Source organism: Rhinolophus ferrumequinum, chromosome 4 (assembly GCF_004115265.2).
Source record: "Rhinolophus ferrumequinum isolate MPI-CBG mRhiFer1 chromosome 4, mRhiFer1_v1.p, whole genome shotgun sequence".
Classification (NCBI taxonomy): Eukaryota; Metazoa; Chordata; class Mammalia; order Chiroptera; family Rhinolophidae; genus Rhinolophus; species Rhinolophus ferrumequinum.
This window is the reverse complement of record NC_046287.1, coordinates 86,788,286-86,806,029: the sequence shown is the minus strand read 5'-3', so window position 1 is coordinate 86,806,029 and position 17,744 is coordinate 86,788,286. Positions and strand designations below refer to the sequence as shown.

At 41.9% G+C, this 17,744-nt stretch overlaps 1 protein-coding gene across 3 annotated transcripts in view; it reads left to right on the top strand.

Moving 5' to 3' along the window:
• The first annotated feature begins 1,126 nt into the window (after window positions 1-1,126).
• Window positions 1,127-17,744, top strand: part of RNASEH2B (ribonuclease H2 subunit B) — a 65,676-nt gene continuing 49,058 nt past the window's right edge. For all 3 annotated transcript variants that reach the window (XM_033104901.1, XM_033104900.1, XM_033104899.1), the window contains exon 1: window positions 1,127-1,243. In XM_033104901.1, the coding sequence (XP_032960792.1) occupies window positions 1,180-1,243 (64 nt within the window). In that variant the 5' untranslated portion in view covers window positions 1,127-1,179. The remainder of the gene's footprint in view (window positions 1,244-17,744) is intronic.

Sequence of the window (17,744 nt, the reverse complement as noted above, 5' to 3'; positions counted from 1 at the left end):
GTTTTTCCTTTCTTAAAATGTGCATATATTTTTTGGCACCCTCTGTATGTTATTCTTCCATTTGTGCAAAAAGCAAGACACGTTAATGTGTATATGCATGGAAAACTTCTGGAAGAATAGACAAGAAACTGTAAACAGTAATTGTTCTGGGGAGGGGAACTGGGGATCTGGGGTAGGAGGAAGACATACTTTAAAAGTATGAGCAAAATACTTATCATCTTCTTTTTCAAAAACATGTACCAAGCATTACTTTTTCAATTAAATTTTATTTTTAGAAGTTTATATCCCCAAATTTCATGTCCCTAACCTTGTAAACATCACGTTCAAAAACCTTAATTTTTAACTCATTACTAAGAGTCTTCCAAAATAACAAATTTGCATTTTGAGCCTCAAATTGTGCACCTCTTTTTAGTGTTAAGGACTCTGCCCAATTTGAGGACTACTTACATGTGTTATGAATCACAAAGCACACACTAGCCTGACATTTATTCCAAAGCAGAATGCAACTAGTGATCAAGATACAATGAAAACTGAGAGTACATTAGGGTTCAGATAGGATGACAGCGGTTGTCCTTAACATGGACTTGCTCCAGGCTTTTCTTCTCTGCCAGGGGTGTGCGAGTGCCCTCCGAGGGTAGCGGGCGTCACCCATCCTGGGGACCCACTCCCCTCTCCCGGCCCCGGCCTCGCCAGCTCTCCCGCTCGGTTGTGGGGGTGTCCCTCAGCCGCGCCACCACCTCCCTGGGAGGGCCACTGAGTGTGGCGACCTGGCGCCCGGGCCGAGGCGACCCCGCCCGCCGTCGCGTCCCAGGGTCGCCGTCCCGCGCGCAGCGTCACTCGGCGCCCCGGGTGCGCACCTACCACTGGCGGGGAAGCGGAGGGAGAGGCCGCGACCCTCCCCCTGCCAGCGGGTTAGGCGCCAGTACTTGGGTTGCCTCCACCTGGCGCTAAATTTAAAAAGTTAACAGGAGCAGCCTGCTGGCTCCGGAAACGAAACCAAATTCGTCCCGCGGGCCGCCTGCTGGGCCCCGCCAGGCCCTCCGCGCGCCGCGCCACCCGGAACAGACCCTTCTCCCGCCATTTTCCGCCAGGCTCCAGCCAGGCCCGCGCTCCGAGGGCTGAGGCCGGCGCTGCCGGGCCCCAGGCGCCGCGCTTGGGCCCCGGGAGCAGGCGGGCGGCATGGCGGGCCGCGGGGACTGCGGGGACGGCGCCGGCGCCCGGCAGCACGTGTTTCTGCTTCCAGGTAAACACACCCGCCCGCCCCAGTGCGACGAGCCAGGCCGCGCGGGGCGGGAGAGCGCGCAGAGCGGCGGGCGGGGGTGGCCCCGCGCGTGCACCCTTGCGGGTCCCACCTCCCGCGCGGAGCCCGGACGCAGCCTGCGCGGGCTCTGCGCGCCCCTGGGTCCCGCGTGCCCGACTGGATTCTCCCCGGGAACACTTTGTCCCTTATCTTGGTCACACGTTACAACCAAGTGCGGTTTTCAAAACTCAAAGCCGGAAGCGCGGAAACGGACCGAGAGTAGCCCCCCCAGCACGGATTCTCTGTGGATCGGGTGGGCTGCAGGGAGCGGCCCGGGCCCGCGGAGAGCGGGGGCAGGGTCACGGGCGCTCTGCGGGGCCCGGAGGTGCCTGCCCTGGGGGTGTAATTTGGCGTCTCCCTGTTGGCAGCGGGGTCTGGGTTCCTAATGAATCGGAAGCCAGGATCCACTAGGCCCGGAATGGCCTCGGAGACTGCGCTGTCATACCAAGGCCCCTGCCCTGGGACAAGCGTTGGATGGGGAGGCAGGAGGGAAGCTGGATAGTGGTAGGGGTTAGGACAAGGGTGATCCCGAGATGCCGGCGGGTAGGTAATGACAGGAGTGCGGGAGCCAGGCCTTTCCGCCTCCCCTTGGGTTTTGATCAGCCATCTAGGGCCCACAGGGGCTTATGAGGATGGACAGTAGGTGGCCACACGCTGGGCCCTGTTAAGTGGCAAAATAAAAGGAGTTTGGGACTAGGAAGTGCAAGCCAGAAAAGTTTGGCCCTTTTATAGAATGATATGTTGATATGCTGGCATAACTTTGGAAATAAGGAACATCCGTCATTTGCTGTATTGCAGGATTTAGCTCAGCAAATGCAGTTTTTGCTGATGACGATATAGTTGCCCAGTAATGTAGATTTTTATGGATTGTTACGTGGCAGCTTGTCAATATTTTTGTGTGTATGTTTCACTTTTTCTTTTATAAAGAGGTATAAATACATGAAGTGTACACATTTAAGTGTACAACTCAATGAGCTTTTCATATGTATATACACCTGTAAGGGTCTTCCAGGTCAAGATGTATTAATAGAACTTTTTCAGTCAGTTCCTATGCGGGTTGTTAGATAGCCCCAGTAATCTCGCTGCTGACCTGTCACAGAGATTCCTTTTGCCTGTTTGGATGAGTGATTGCTCTTTCCTGTCCAGCTTCTTTCACTCAGCATCATGCCTGTGAGATTCATCCATATTAGTTGCAGCAGTTTGTTGGTTGGTTGGTGTTTTCATGGCTGTGTATATTTTATTGTATGAATATCCATAATCTTTATCTCCTCTACTGTGGATGGACATGTGGATTGTTTCCAGTTGGTAACTATTATGAATTACACTTGTAAGGTAGACAGAGTCACAGGGTGCATACCCCGGACTGGAAGTGCTTGTCCTGGGTACTTGTATGTCCAGCTTCAGTAGACACTGCTAAACAGACAGTTTTCCAAAGTGGTTGTTCTGATTGACACTCCCATCAGCAGTGTGTGAGAATTCCTGTTGCTCCACATCCTCACTAGAGATGTTTGTAGTAAAACAGTTAATGCAAAATTCAGGGTTTTGACAGAAGCCGGCAAATGACTGCCTGTATGTGTGCTTTACTTTAGAAAAATCCTCTTCTCACTTTTGTCACATCAATTCTATGAAATTTTAAGGGTAGGAACTCTCATTCTTTGAGATCAAGTACATTATTATTATTCAGATACACACAATGACTGAGGATAATCTAAGTTTTTTATTTTGTTCTGTTTAATCAGTATCGACATTTCATTCTTAACCTGTGTTGTATTAAACACAAAAACCTTCAAAATAATGAAATATTGATGGCATCCCTGGAAACTGTAGGTATATTATGCTGCTGTGAGAAGAATTTCAGTCCAGTTCCTGTTCAAAACTGAGATGTACTGTGACCTTTGCATTCACTGGAGGAGGCTGAGGCAGCTGTTGAGGAACCGGGAGAAGGAACTGTGGGGTCAGGCCTGCAGGTTCTGTACCACAACTTCAGCGTCCTGCGCCAGTAATTCTTCTAGCTGGTGTTTAGTGACACCTGCAGGTTGTGAGAGTACAGTGATGGTTTAATAGTTATTGCAGTGCAAAAGTGCTTCTCAAACTTGAGGAGATAGGTCACCTGGGGAGCTGGGCCCCAGCCCCAGAGTTTCTGATTCAGTAGGTCTGGAGTGGGCCTGAGAATGTGCATTTCTAGCAAGCTCCCAAGTGATGTGGATGCTGCTGGCCTGAGAACCACAAGAACCGCTGCAGTGAGAACAGCCCTTGAGAGCTGGATCGGGAAATAGGAATGGCTGTCCTGAGGTTGAGGTCTCTTTTTGGGGGGCCAGAATTCACATGGGCAGGGGAGTGCATGGAAGCACAGGGTATGAGGCGTGCACATGTATTTGTTAGGAAATTAGCTCCAGTAAATCAGCATTTGAGACGAGGAGACTGGACCCTCCGCTGAGTGAGCACCGTAGCTACAGTCAAGTTGGGCCCTTAGTAAAGAAAACAAAGATTATATGAAATTTTTCTAAATTATTTCGTGGGAGTAGTCTGTGCTCGGTTTTAGAAAACTGATAATCTGAAACAGAACTTTAGAGATTTGTCCACGAGACAAATGTAAAAGCCACAGAACCCTTGAGATGACACTTTTTCTCTCAACATTTAATTGATGTTATTTATCGAGTTGCCTAGCATAGCATTGTGTTATATCTTGAAGGGCAAATTAAAAAGTACTGTTTAGGTCTCTTTGCCTCTCGTTTTTAATTTGTCTGAAAAAGTCAAATATCCCAGGAAAACAAAAGCTGGAACTTGGCAGGGATACTTGTGAGGTAGTCAGACTTGGGGCCTTGATTTTTTCATAGGCCGGTGGAGACAGAACTGCCTCCCTTTTCAGCAAGGTAAGCATTTCTTATAGTTTAGGACGGTCTTAATGTTTCTCCAAAATGGCCTGGGAATACCAGCTTATTTGCAGTTGTAGTTACTATAAGAGACCATTAACATCTCTACTTTTTGGAATATGGTAGAAGTTTCCATCCCTTTTTGCTGCCCTAAAAGTAAATGCTTAAGTCGTATTTTTAATATTTTTCTCTAGTCCACATTTTGTATGCTTGTCAGTTCTACTAAGTTGGAATGGACGCTAATGTGAAAGGCCAGCTGGGAACAGATTCACTAAGTGTAAGATAGAAGACTGTTGATTGTTATTGTGACTGAACCGTGTTCCTTAGCCATCTCCAAGGAAATGTTAAAACATTGAGAAACCCTAATGTTGTGTGAGGAAAAAGAGCAAGGATAGAAATGATTTCAGGACCAAAACAAAAAGACAACAAAAAACTCATTTGGGTCTACTTTGGCTGAAAACGTCCTTTAATCAGCCTGATCAAACTGGACTTCAGATTGCGTCTTCAACTATAGATAAGTTTTGCAATAAAATTATTCCTCTTTATTTTATGCAAATACATGTTTAAGAGTATTTTAGGAAACTTTGTATTTGTTGTTACTTATTTCCCCACAGCTAGCATAACTAATGCCAGTTTGGAGTTTTGGGGTAGGGTGAGGAAGTAGAGGACGGGTTTCTCTTTGAGAGGTAAAAATCCCAAGCCCGCCTGCCAACCTTAGACATTCCAAACACCATAATGAGCCTTTCAGTGAGGCGCCATGATAATCACAAATAAAGATATCAGATTTGTCTCTCCACATGGAATGCAAAATAGATTTGAAAGCGTTGTATGAATGTGAACTTTAGAACTATGTTCTAATTAAAAAATTAAAAAATTAAGCTAAAAAGGAAAAACTAATTTTCCTATTTAATGATAGAGAAAATTTATATCAGTGCTATTTCTAATTAGTCTTGTAGCTTTTTAAGAAGCCCACAAGAATACCACTTGTTTGAAAAAAACGTAAAATTAATGTGGCAAAAGAATTACTATAGACTTAAATGACTTTTCAGTGACCCTGAAAAACAAAACTTTTTTCCTTCTTTACCTAAGTGCGCATGGTTAATCTCAGAAGGAAACTTTAAGCAGATTTTTTGTTCTTTGTCAAAACTGTTTGCGTGTAGTATGTCTGTTTGTGTTTAGAAGTATATACCTTGTGGACTGAAAGCTTCCTTACTTTCAGAAGAGCTTATTCACATGGGAGGAACCTGCACTTAGCTTGGCCAGGGATAGGGGAGACCTGGCCAATTCAAGTGCTGATTTTAGACAACCTCTGAATAATTAAGCTCAGCTTCTTGGAAGATTTGTCATTTACTGAATAGTCGTCTGCAGGCCATCAGCAGTGTGGGAGTCTCTGAGTTTTCCAGCACGGAGCATGTTTAACATTTTCCACACAAATCCAGAGTCTGGCTTTGTCTTTATGAAACGTTTTTTGGTGGGAACTCGCCTGACCTTTCTCAGATGGCCACTGGATCTGCTCCCCTTGCTATTTGAGCACGTTCTGAAGTGGATGGACTTAATCAGTTGCCAGTTGGTGTAATTAGGCTGTTTCCGGACCCTGATCTTGTCCTGCTAGTAATTGTTCCAAAAGACCTGGGACGTTTATAAGTAAGAACTCATGACTCCTGCATATTTATCCTCCAGGGCAGAAAAAAATTCACAAAAGAAAAGTAAGCAATGTTCATAATTTTTTATTTGAATAGCAGAATAGGGGCTGCATGGGTTTTCCTCATATCCTCTGAGCTTTAACCCTGCTGTTAAGAAACAAACAACTCACCAATGTTCTCTAAAGCCTGGCTATAATAAAATACACCTAACACTAGATTTATGCTATCGATTAGCTCTGTGTTCTTGGACAAATTGTGTTCTCATTGTAAAACATCAATTTCCTCATCTCCACAGTGGGGAGAGCCATACCAGTCTCATGGGGTTTTTGTCCAGTTGGTTTGAGTTACAAGTACATTCTCTTTTGCACCCCAAGCTCTTGGCCTGGGGCTTGGGACAGAGGAGGCATTCAATAAACATTTACTGAGAGAATAAATGTCTCACATTCCATTTCTTCCTGCAGCGTCCTTTGCTTATGTTGTCCTTTTTCTTCTCCTTTCACTCCTATCCAAATTCTACCCTCTCTTCAAGGTTCGGTTCAACTTTAGTTTCTGTGAAGCTAAGCCATTTGCTCCAGTCCAACTTCTCTTTTTTTGAATGCGCATAACTGTGTCTGCCTGGACCTCTCCTTGCTTTTCGCCATGTTCTCTGCCTGCCAATTGACTACTTACTCTTTAAACCAGCATGTCACCTCCTTCAGGAAGTCTTCCCTCTCAGCCTCTCCCCGTTAGTGTACAAATTACTGATACCCCTGCAATCACCTACACATTCATCATGATTATCAGTTCACTATCATTTTTATATAAATATGTATTGAACAGCCAACACACGCCAGTAGCTGGGAAGAATCCAGGCGCATTCTCCTTGAGTCGCCACTCTTAGCTTCTTATAGTCTTAATTGTGTAGTCTACCCTGTGAAAGCGATACTTATTTGGTGTATTTATTATAAAAAAAACTCATAACAAGCACCTTGGCCTTAAGCTTCAGAGCCCAACCTTGCTCAGTGCCTCTGAAAGCGGAGCATACTACTTAGGACTTCTAGCCTTTTGTTTAGAGGTCCTTTATTTTTCAACTACCTTTAAAAGTGACTTTATTTTCTAGGTATGTCTGTCTGCTAACATGGAATGGACTACCTGGTGCAAGGGTCAGACCCGCATGTTCTGGTGCCTATTTTGTAATCTGCCTCTGAAACAAATAGGACCCAGGCTGGCTGAGGTCTTGTTGGCCAGAGCTGATTTTCCTGGGAGAGCCTAAAGTCCCAACAGCATTTGGTGAAGCTCTGCTGTGATCAGTTCCTCAGTTTTGACCAGTTAACTTTTCGTTTACACATTTTTCTCCATGTGTTTTTGTTTTAGTAACTTTTAAAATTAGAATAGTAGTACATACCCAGTAAAGAAATTTTAGTAATGCAGAAAAATATAAAGAAGAAAAGAATTTGTCCATCATCCGACCACCCAAAAATAACAATTTTGGAAATATTTCTTTCCAGTCTTTTTATGTTGTATGTATCACAGAATGAATTCAATGTTCTTAAATTTTTTCTCATTTTTCATTTCTGCCTCTATTTTGCCATTTACACTTTCTACTTATTTACTGTAACATTCACTAAAATACTCAGGGATATTGGGGTTATACAAGAATGCTGTATGGTTTTATTCCTTGTACTTGATCACAGAATTAGAGAAGATAGTTAAATTGATTTAATGGAGAGCTAGGGGACTGATATTTTTTTCTCTTAATTTTGATAAAGATAGAAACTTACACAGCCATATGATATGAACAAAGTTGACAAAGAGAATTTGTAAGTCCCACTTTGAGCGTTAAAGAAGCTTATTATGAGTTTATTTATAATAAATACACCAAATAAGTACCGCTTTCACAGAGTAGACTACATAATTAGAATGGATTATATGTAAGAGTAGATAAAGACTGAGCATACAAATAGATGCATGAGAGATGAAGATAAATTCCTGGAGAATATGGACACGCTCACTGGCAAGGCAGGATGTTTTGAAAGCTCTTTGAGGTGGGATGTTTTAGGACAGCCACGGCCTCCTGAACACATCCCTTGGTGTGCTTGCCAATAAGTAGGATGCCAGTTTGAGTGGACCGTTCGTCTGCGTACTATTTCTTTAGTGGGGGGGGGGGGCAATGCATCCGGACTGTGTGTTACGAAACCTGACTTAACCTTTAACCCCCTAGTGGATTCACATATTCCTAGGACGGGCTGGCTGTGTGTTGGGGCGAGGGGTGGTGGGCTGGTGGAGGACATGGCACATCCGGAACATCAGAGGGTCCAGGGTGTCTGCCTCCCTGAGAGTTAACTTCCTCCTCTTAGTGAACAACAGGCTGCACACTGCACCCAAGTCTCAGATCTCCTGGTGTCTGCTGGGAGAAGCTGCCCTGATCTCAGTTCTAGTTTTAATACACTTTGATGTGTGTTATTGTATTTGACCCTCACAATGACCTGGGAAGTAGTCCAGGCAAGCTTCTTTATCACCATTCTACAAGACTCAGGGAAGTCAAATAATCTGCCCAACACTCTATAGGAATTAAGTGGCACAGACTGCCAGCTCTGATGTCCTCCAGGACCCGTGCTGTGTGTCAAAGGCCACTCTGCTGACTGAATGACTGTTGAAGAGGTGGAAGGACCAGGAAAAGCTTAGGGATCCCTCTGTTGTGTCACTGGACATTCCCGTCCTGGAGCCAGCCCTCGTTGTTACTGGACCTTCCGGTCAGGTCTGCCCTTTGTACCCATCCAGAATTTTCCTGCTAGGCCTTAGCATCATCTATGTGTTGCTGGTCTTTGTGGCTCTGAGTTTGCTGCATACCTGAAGTTTTTCATCAGTTCTTTAGGGCGCACGCATTCCTAGAAACAGGGCAGTTGATAGGGGCAGTCCTGGAAGAACGGAGATTTTTATCTTCTTTGGTCTTGGTTAAGGCCAGTTTTTATTTTATCTTCAAAGCTTCCAAATAAAGAGAGAACTCTTAGAGGAACCTATTACTTGGGAATTATTTTCCTCATTCGTGCCTTTCTGTAGCTTTCTTGGTTTGCCTCCTGTAATGTTTGAGGAGGCTAAGAGCTTAGAAGTCAGGAGAACGACCCAGACCTCTTTGATGGCCATGCTAACATCGTGGGAAGGGAAGGCATAGAGTTATTACTGGAATTCGTGTTTTTGGAAGCAGAAAGTAACTTGAACATTATGCTGCTTTGTCTTACATGTACTATATTGGAGTCCTAGCAAAGTGGTTCCAAGGAGGTATCTCAGAAAATCAGGCAGAAGGGATCCAGGTGTTCTGAGTATATTCTAATGGATGATGACTGAAGAAATGAACTGGGGCCTATTTAGGACGCAGAGGACGAGAGTGATATTCTCATCATTTTTTCCCCCGTTATATTTTCTTATGAAACCCGAGTAGCCTTGCTACGGTATCTAAAAATAAAATGAATGGTGCTTTGGTGTCTGTTCTTCCTTCTCCATGTAATAGCGGGTGTGTGTTTTCACTATGTGCCAAAAATCAACAGGGCTGTAAACAAATGCCCATTGCTTCCAGGTCATAAGAACACTTGGCAAAAAGGTGGTTCTCTCTCTCTGGTCTCATGTCTTTAAATTTTGTATGATATGAAACTTGTCTTAATTAAGAGCGGGATGAGAAAAAGCTGCCAAGTTTAAGAAATGGTTGATACATAACTTCATATCAAGTGTAGAACAACCCATACTATATAGTCTGTAGATGAAAAATAATATTCCATTTTGGCTTGTACAATATTTTTCTGACTAAATTTTCAAAATTATAATGATTAAGTGTATGTGTTGATACATGCTATGTTCCCTAATTTTTAAGCATTAAAATGTCACAGATAACTTGGGAGGGGGTGTATGCAGCTATGATTAGGATATTGTAATCTCTAATAGGAAGTTTTCTTTACTTGTCATTGATCAGACTTGACTTGATCAGTTTTTATCACTAGATGTTTCTTGTATCCCACAACAAATTTCTCTCATTCTTCCTTATGTATTTTTTGATCCTGCCTTTTTCTTTCTTTCTTTAGTAACCCCCTCCTTCCTCTTCATCCTGCTCCATCCCTGGTAGTGTGGGGTACTGGCTGGATTGGAGAGGGAGCAGCTGATTAGATGACTAATCCTGGAGGCTGAGGAAGACAAAACAAGGGGGACAGATGAGTCTGAGATGTTTGTGTCATAGGAGAACAGTCATACCAAGAGTTATTGTACTTTAGAGCTGCAGTTTGTTTTCTAAGTTAAGAAGGGTGAGACTTGAGATTAAGATTTTCTCTGAAGTGTCATAGTTTAAAATGTGGGTGGCTTGAGTTTAAATCTTGGCTATTTATATAGTTGAATAGCTCTGTGACCTTGGACAGATTTTTTAACTTTGGACAAGTTTCTCATCCATAAAAAATGAGAATTAAAATAGTCCCCCTACCTAATTGAGATATTATGAGAATTATATTACATAATTTATATAAAAGACATTGCCTGGTATATAGGAAAAGCCTGATACATATTAGATATTGTTTATTGTTTTACATTTATTGGACACAGTTGTTTCTTAAGTTCAAATGTCAGGAAAATAGTTATCAGTTTCTGTTTGTTGAGGTTTTTAGATCAGGATGATAAACAGATGGAAGATTTGCTGCTAGAGTTAATGGTGACCAGTGGGACATAAAATTGAATCTTTACAGAGAACGCAGAGACTAAATGTAAGTAAACTGCTATGGAATTGGTTTGACATAAGAAACTAGAGGGGCAGGGCTTGAGATAATTGGGAAGTTTAAGATATTATTGAATCTGACATGGCCACAAAGACTGAGTACCTGCTTCTGATTTGTCTGAATTTTTTCTGTTTTTGTAAAAACACTCTTTTAGCCAGCATGGCTTATGTCATCGGTTATGTAAGAGAAAACATTAAAAAAAAAAAAAAAGAAAGTGTAAAACTTACTCTTTAAAAAATATAATGTGAAGTCTTATTTTATTCAGCATAATTTTAGAAAAGATGTTTCACATTAATAAATTTTCTAGATAAATGAGGTTCAGTTCGTTAAGTATCAAAACTTGCTTTTACCATGTCTTAATGAGCTTTTTCTAAAATCAAAATAACATTCAATTAATATTTATTGAGTGTATTGCATGTGCTAGAAGCTCTGCTGGGTACTTTACTATATGTTACCTTAATGCTCATAAATGCATTGTGTTCTGGCTTTTTTAAAAAAGATACATTGGTCCTAATTTATATCTTCTTGAAAAGCTAATTGTTAGGCCTTTATGTATTTCTTGGAATTTTTGATACTATTGTTCTCTACGTACTCCTAATATTTCTGTGTAGTTGAGGGAAAGAAAGCTGATTTTTAACTGAGTGCTTATTACATATTCTGGGCATTTACACGTATATTATAATTTTAAGCTAAACAAAAGCTGTAAAATAATTGTTATGCCTATTTTTATAAATGAAACAACTGAGGCACAGAGAAAGTTGAATAGCTTGCTCAAGGTCATACTGCTGATTAAGAAGAGGATCTGGGATTGGATTGTGCACCTGTCTGACTCCAGATCTTGTTGATATTATCAAAGAAGTAGATCAAAATAGGTTTATAGAGGAAAACCCTTCTCCACACTCCCACTTTCTCTTTTGTCTGATTCTTTCCCATTCTAAAAGCAGATTTTTTTCTTCCCTAATTAATTTAGCTGTCCTTCAGCTGTGCTAGCTGAAGGTAAAAGTTAGAAAAAAGATGGAGCTTCCAAGTCTGGTGGGTGAGAAACTAACCGATGGGATGACCCAGCGTTTTCCAAATTTAAGTGAAAATCAAAAACTCTTTAACTTTGATAGGCCTTTAATTTATAGTCACAGGTAATTTTGTATGCCTAAGGACAGGTGTAGACTAAGGACTTTATTAGAAGTATTATAGCAATATGAGGTTGTTGTTGGTTTTTTTCATACTAACCTTCAAACTATGGTGGGGGTAAATGCATTCTTCCATAAAAGCAATGAAAACATTGACGAAGATGGCCAAAATCAACTTTTTCAGAACTCTTGAAATTAGCCAAAAGCTTCCAACAATTTGAGGAGTGTTTATTCAAGAAAAAACTGCTGAATCTCATAAACAGGATTTGTGGGCACTGTAACTTGAACTGCTCCCATCTCCCTCTATTCAGGTCTGCAGTAACCTTGAAAATCAGCAGTCTTGCAAACATGGTACTTGTAAAATCCAGCTGCCTTGCAACCACTGGACAGGGCAGTCCTTATTTAGAGCTCCTCAAAAAGTCCCATTCCCAGAACACTGGTCCCTATTTGACCTGGTCTAGCTCCCTTGAAAAGCCCATTTGCAGGCATTGTTTATCACTTCGCCCTGATTGGAGCTCATAACTTGCTCTGTGGGAAAAGCAGTATCCCCAGGGCCTTTGTTAAAAACAATCAGAGGCACTTGTTTAACTTATCAGCTGCTGAGGGTACAATACCAGTTGGGCAAATAACCTGGCCAAAAACTTGAACTTATGGGAATAAGATATCCATAAGGGCCTTTAAAGAGCTCTGACATATTCTTAGGGAATGAGAAGGTTGTGCACCTATGCAGGGCTGTGTACGTGCTCAGGAAAGACCAGAGAGGGCCCTAATCTCTCGCCTCCGACTGACTTTGAGGCCCGAGGCAATCAGTGATTAAATGCTAAGGCAGAAGTTTAAAGTGCTTGAGTGTTGAAGGCATGCCCCAACACACAGGCAGAACCCCTCAGCAAATGTTGCGAGACAATACCTGCAATGAAAAATTCCCTATCAGGCTCAAATAGCAAATCTGAGCTAAGAGAGGAAAAAGCAGTAAACCTGAAGATAGATGAATTGAAATTATCTAGCCTGAGGAACAGAAAGAATTAAGAAAACTGAACACAGTTTCACAGATCTGTAGTAAACCATCAAGCATAATAGCATATGTATAATGGGATTCCCAAAAGGAGAAGAACGGGGCAAAAGGAATATTTGAAGAATAATAGCCAAATATTTCTCAAATTTGATGAAAGACATTAAGAAACTCAACAAACTCCAAGTAGATAAACTAAAGAAGATCCATGCCTACACACATCATAGTCAAACTATCGAAAGACAAAGACAAGGGAGAGAATCTTGAAACCAGCAATAGAAAACGACCTATCTAGGAGGAGACCTAAGATGGCTAAGTAGATAAACACTGTGCCTGCATCCTTCTATGAACCCATTAAAATTACAACTAAGTTGTACAACAGTCAACCTGGAGAACCATCTGAAGCTAGCTGAACAGAAGTCCTATGACTAAAAATATAAAGAAGAATCCACGTTGAGACTGGGATGAGGGGCAGAGACATGAAACGAGCCCCAAACCTCCGTGTGGTGCTTGAGAATCAGGAAGGATATCTCGGCTGTTAAGGGTCGCCCTGGAGGAGCAAGGACCCCAGCCCCCTACACCAGGCTTCCTAGCCTGGAGTATTGGTACCAGGAAGGGGAGCTGCAACAACATCTGGATGTGAAAATCAGTGGGGATTCCGAATATCCAGGGGACAGAAGGCTGTGGGAAACCCAGACATCCTTTTAAATGGCCCATGCACAGACCCAGTCCTTTGTAGGAACTCATTTTGGGCTCCAGTGGAGAGACAGTGACTCGCAGGGCATCAGAGGCATACAGGGGTCAGACTGAGCTGTGTGTCTTTGGAAGTGAGGACTGGAGGGTAGTCACCATTTTCATTGTGTGGGGTCCTTCCATGCAGCTGTCAAGTGGGTGCCATCTTTCTGTGTTCAGCCTCCCCCTACCCCCAGGTCAATTCTGAGTCTGATTGTTCTGTTGAGTGCTTGCTCCATCCTGTTGACTCATTGGTTCCCCACCCCACCCAACTCCCTCAATACTGGAGGCACTTTCTCAGAGCAGCCAGCCCTGCACAAATTGCACTCTTTCTTGGAAATCTTTTGGAATCCTGGGGCTCAAGGTGGGTGGCGACTGGCCTCACTGTGCTCTGAGAATTTTGCTGAGTAGCTCCAGGCCCAGCACTGGCACCAAACCAGAATTTACATTAACCTGGTGACCACAATTCTTCCAACTCTAGTGACTCCCCAAGACCCTGCCTTATCCAATTCACGTACTGCCCGAGGCTTTATCGGGCTGAACCTTATGGGCACCAGCAGATAGCAGCAGGCCTCTGGGTGTCCTGCCTTTTTGCAAAGTTACCCCAGGCCCAGTACTGGTGGTAGCTGTCCTAGGTTTGCAGCGTGGCCTCTCCCATGTCTCCAAGTTTAACACAGGCAGCAAACAACCGCAGATCACTTTGTAGCTCCTACCAGGTAGTCCCCAGCCACTCACAGGCAGTGGGTGACCTGGGCCAGCACCAGAGCCTCTCCCAAGTGGCCCCAGAACCAACATATTTGGAGGTTGGCTTCAGACTACAGAAGAACATGCCCAGTTAGCCCCAGAAGTGTCACACACAAAGGGCGGTCTCAACAGGCACCAGAGCCTGCTGGGGCGAATCCCACTCAGTGGGGTAAGTCCTTCATATAGCAGACCATAGGCTATGGACCTGGCCAAACCCTACAGCCAATCAACCTGAGAGTCAATCGCACCCACTGACATGTCAGTAGCAATCAAGGCTCAACTAGAAGAGGAGGACACAACCCACCCAAGGGACACTCCTGGAGCACCCAGAGCAGGTGACCAGGGAGACTGTGCCACTGGGCCCCACAGAGCACCTATTGCATAAGACCATCTGGTCAAGACTAGGAGACATAGCACATCTACCTAATACGTAGAAACAAACACAGGGAGACAGCCAAAAGGAGGAAACAAAGAAATGCATCCCAATGAAACAATAGAAAAATCCCGAGAAAGAACTAAACAAAATGGAGGCAAGCAACCTACCAGAGACAGAGTTCAAAACAGTGATTATAAGGATGCTCAGGAAACTTAGTGAGAATTTCAACAAAGAGATAGGAAGCATTTAAAAAAGGACATAGAAACCATAAAAAAGAACCAGTCCCAGAGTGAAGACTACAATAAACTGAAATAAAGAATGCACTAGAAGGAATTACCAGCAGACTAGATGAAGCAGAGATCAGATGAGCAATTTGGAAGACAAGATAGCAGAAAACACCCAATTGGAACTGCAAAAAGAAAAAAGAATCCCTCCAAAATATGACAGTTTACGAGGACCTTTGGGACAACATCAAGTGTAACAACATTTGCATCATAGGGGTACCAGAAGGAGGAGAGAGAAAGCAAGGGATTGAGAACCTATCTGAAGAAAAATGACTGAACTCTTTCCTAACCTGGCAAAGGAAATAAACATACAAGTACAGGAAGCATAGAGGGTGCCAAACAAGATGAACTCAAACAGGCCCACACCAAGACACATTATAATTAGAATGGCAAGTTTTAAAGACAGAGAATCCTAAAAGCAACAAGAGAAAAGCCGTTAGTTACCCACAATGGAGCTCCCATAAGACTGTCAGCTGATTTCTCAGCAGAAACTTTGCAAGCCAGAAGAGAGTGGCACAAATATTTCACATGATGAAAAACAGGACATACATACAATCAAGGGTACTCTACCAGCAAAAGGACTTCCCAACAACAAACATTAAAGGAATTCTTCACCACCATTCCAGTAAGGAATGTCAAAGGGCACTTTTTTAAGATTGGGGGAGACAACTAAATTATGAATAATACAATGGCAATAGTACTTATCTATCAACATTTACTTTGGATGTAAATGGATTTGAATGCTCCAATCAAAAACATAGGGTGGCTGAATGGAGAAGACAACAAGACCCTTACATATGCTGCCTACAAAAGAATGACTTTAGATTGAAAGACACATACACAGATGGAATGTAAAAGGGATGGAAAAAGATATTTCATGAAAATGGTAATGAAAAAAAACAACCAAAAAAGCTGTGGTAGACATACTTATACCAGACAAAATAGATTTTTGAAACAGACTATAACAAAGACAAAGGACCCAATAATCCCACTTCTGGTTATTTATTCAAAGAAACCAAAATACTACTTTGAGGGGACGTGTGAATTCATATGTTCATTGCAGCATTGTGTACAATGACCAAGATATGGAAGCAGTCTGGTGTCTGTGGATGGAAGAATGGATAAAGAGAGGTTGGTACATATATACAATGGAATATTGCTTGGACATGGAAGGAATGGGGTTCTGCTGTCTGCGGCAGCATGGAGGACCTGGAGGTTATTGTGCTGAGTGGAGTGTCAGACAGAGAAAGACAGATGCATGTGATTTCTCTTATGTGGAATCTAAAGAACAAAACAAACAAACAAAACAGAAACAAAACTCATAGATACAGAGAACATTTTGATGGTTGCCAGATGGGAAGGGGAGTTGCCAATGGGTGGTGAACAAACGGGGAAAGGATTAAGAAGTATAAATTTGTTGTTACAAGTAGTCATTGGGGATGTAGCGTACAGCATAAGGAATACAATGACTAATATTGTCATAACCATGTATGGTATCAGTGGGTATTAGATTTGTCGGGATGGATAGATAGAAGGGAATTGGAGGGCAGGGTGGAAAAAGGTGGAGGGATTAAAATGAAATTGGTAGTTACAAAATAGTCATGGGGATGTAAATTATAGCATAAGGAATATAGCCAGTAATATGGCAATAACTATGTATAGTGCACAGTGGGTACTAGATTAATTGGGGGGAATCACTTATATAAATGTCTAACAACTATGCCATACAACTGAGATTAATATAAAATAATATTGAATGTCAAGTGTAATTAAAAATTTAAAAGGAAAGGGGAATAAAGGTCCATTTTCCAGGTGTAAAACAAATAAGTCATCGGGATATAATATGCAGCATAGGGAATATAGTCAATAATATTGCGATAGTATGGTATCAGATGGTTGCTGGACTTATGGTGATCACTTCTTTAGGTATATAAATGTTGAATAACTATGGTGTACCCACTGAAACTCATATAATATTGTATGTTAGCTATATTTTTAATAAAAGTCTTTTAAAAAATGACTTAAAAGGAAAGGATCCTCAGTAAGATGAGCAGCTGCCTTCTCATTTGAAACCATAGAGGCCACAAGTTAGTGGTATGATATATTCAAGATGCTGAAAGAAAAACACACTCAACCAAGAATTCTACATATGACAAACTATCTAAGAGATGGAGAAAATAAGACATTCTCAGATTAAGAAACATGAGAGAATTTATCCCTAGGAGACATAATTCGCCCCTGTCTCCCGCCAAAATCATAAAGGGAGTCCTACAGTAGTAAGGAAGAGACACTAGATGGTAATTTGAATCCACATGAATACAGAGCACTGGTAAAGATAAATACATAGATAAATATAAGAAAGAGTACAATGTATTTTTGTTTGTAACTCTTTTCTCCGATCTGATTTAAAATACAACTTCACAATGCAATAATTATAAAACTGTTAATGGACTTATATAAAGATGTAATTTATATTATAATAGCACAAAGGGAGGGGAGGAAGAATATAGTGCAGGTAAGTTTCTATATACTATTGAAATTTTCAAGTTAGCATTAATCTGAACTAAATCATTGTACGTTAAGATGCTAATTGTAATTCCCAGGACAACAACAAAGAAAATAACTCCCCCCAAAATAGAGTCAAAGAAACAACAAGGGAATTAAAATGGTACAATAGATAATATATTTTTTAATACAAAAGAAGGCAATAATAGAGGAATAGAGGAACAAAAACATGACATATAGAAAACAAATTGTTAAATGACAGATGTGAATCCTACATTATCAGTAATTACATTAATGTAAATGCATTAAACATCCCTATTAAAAGGAAAGGATTGGCAGAATGGAGTGTGGAAAAACATGCTCCTACTATATGCTGTCTATAAGACAAATACTTGAGGATCAAAGACACAAATAGGTTGAA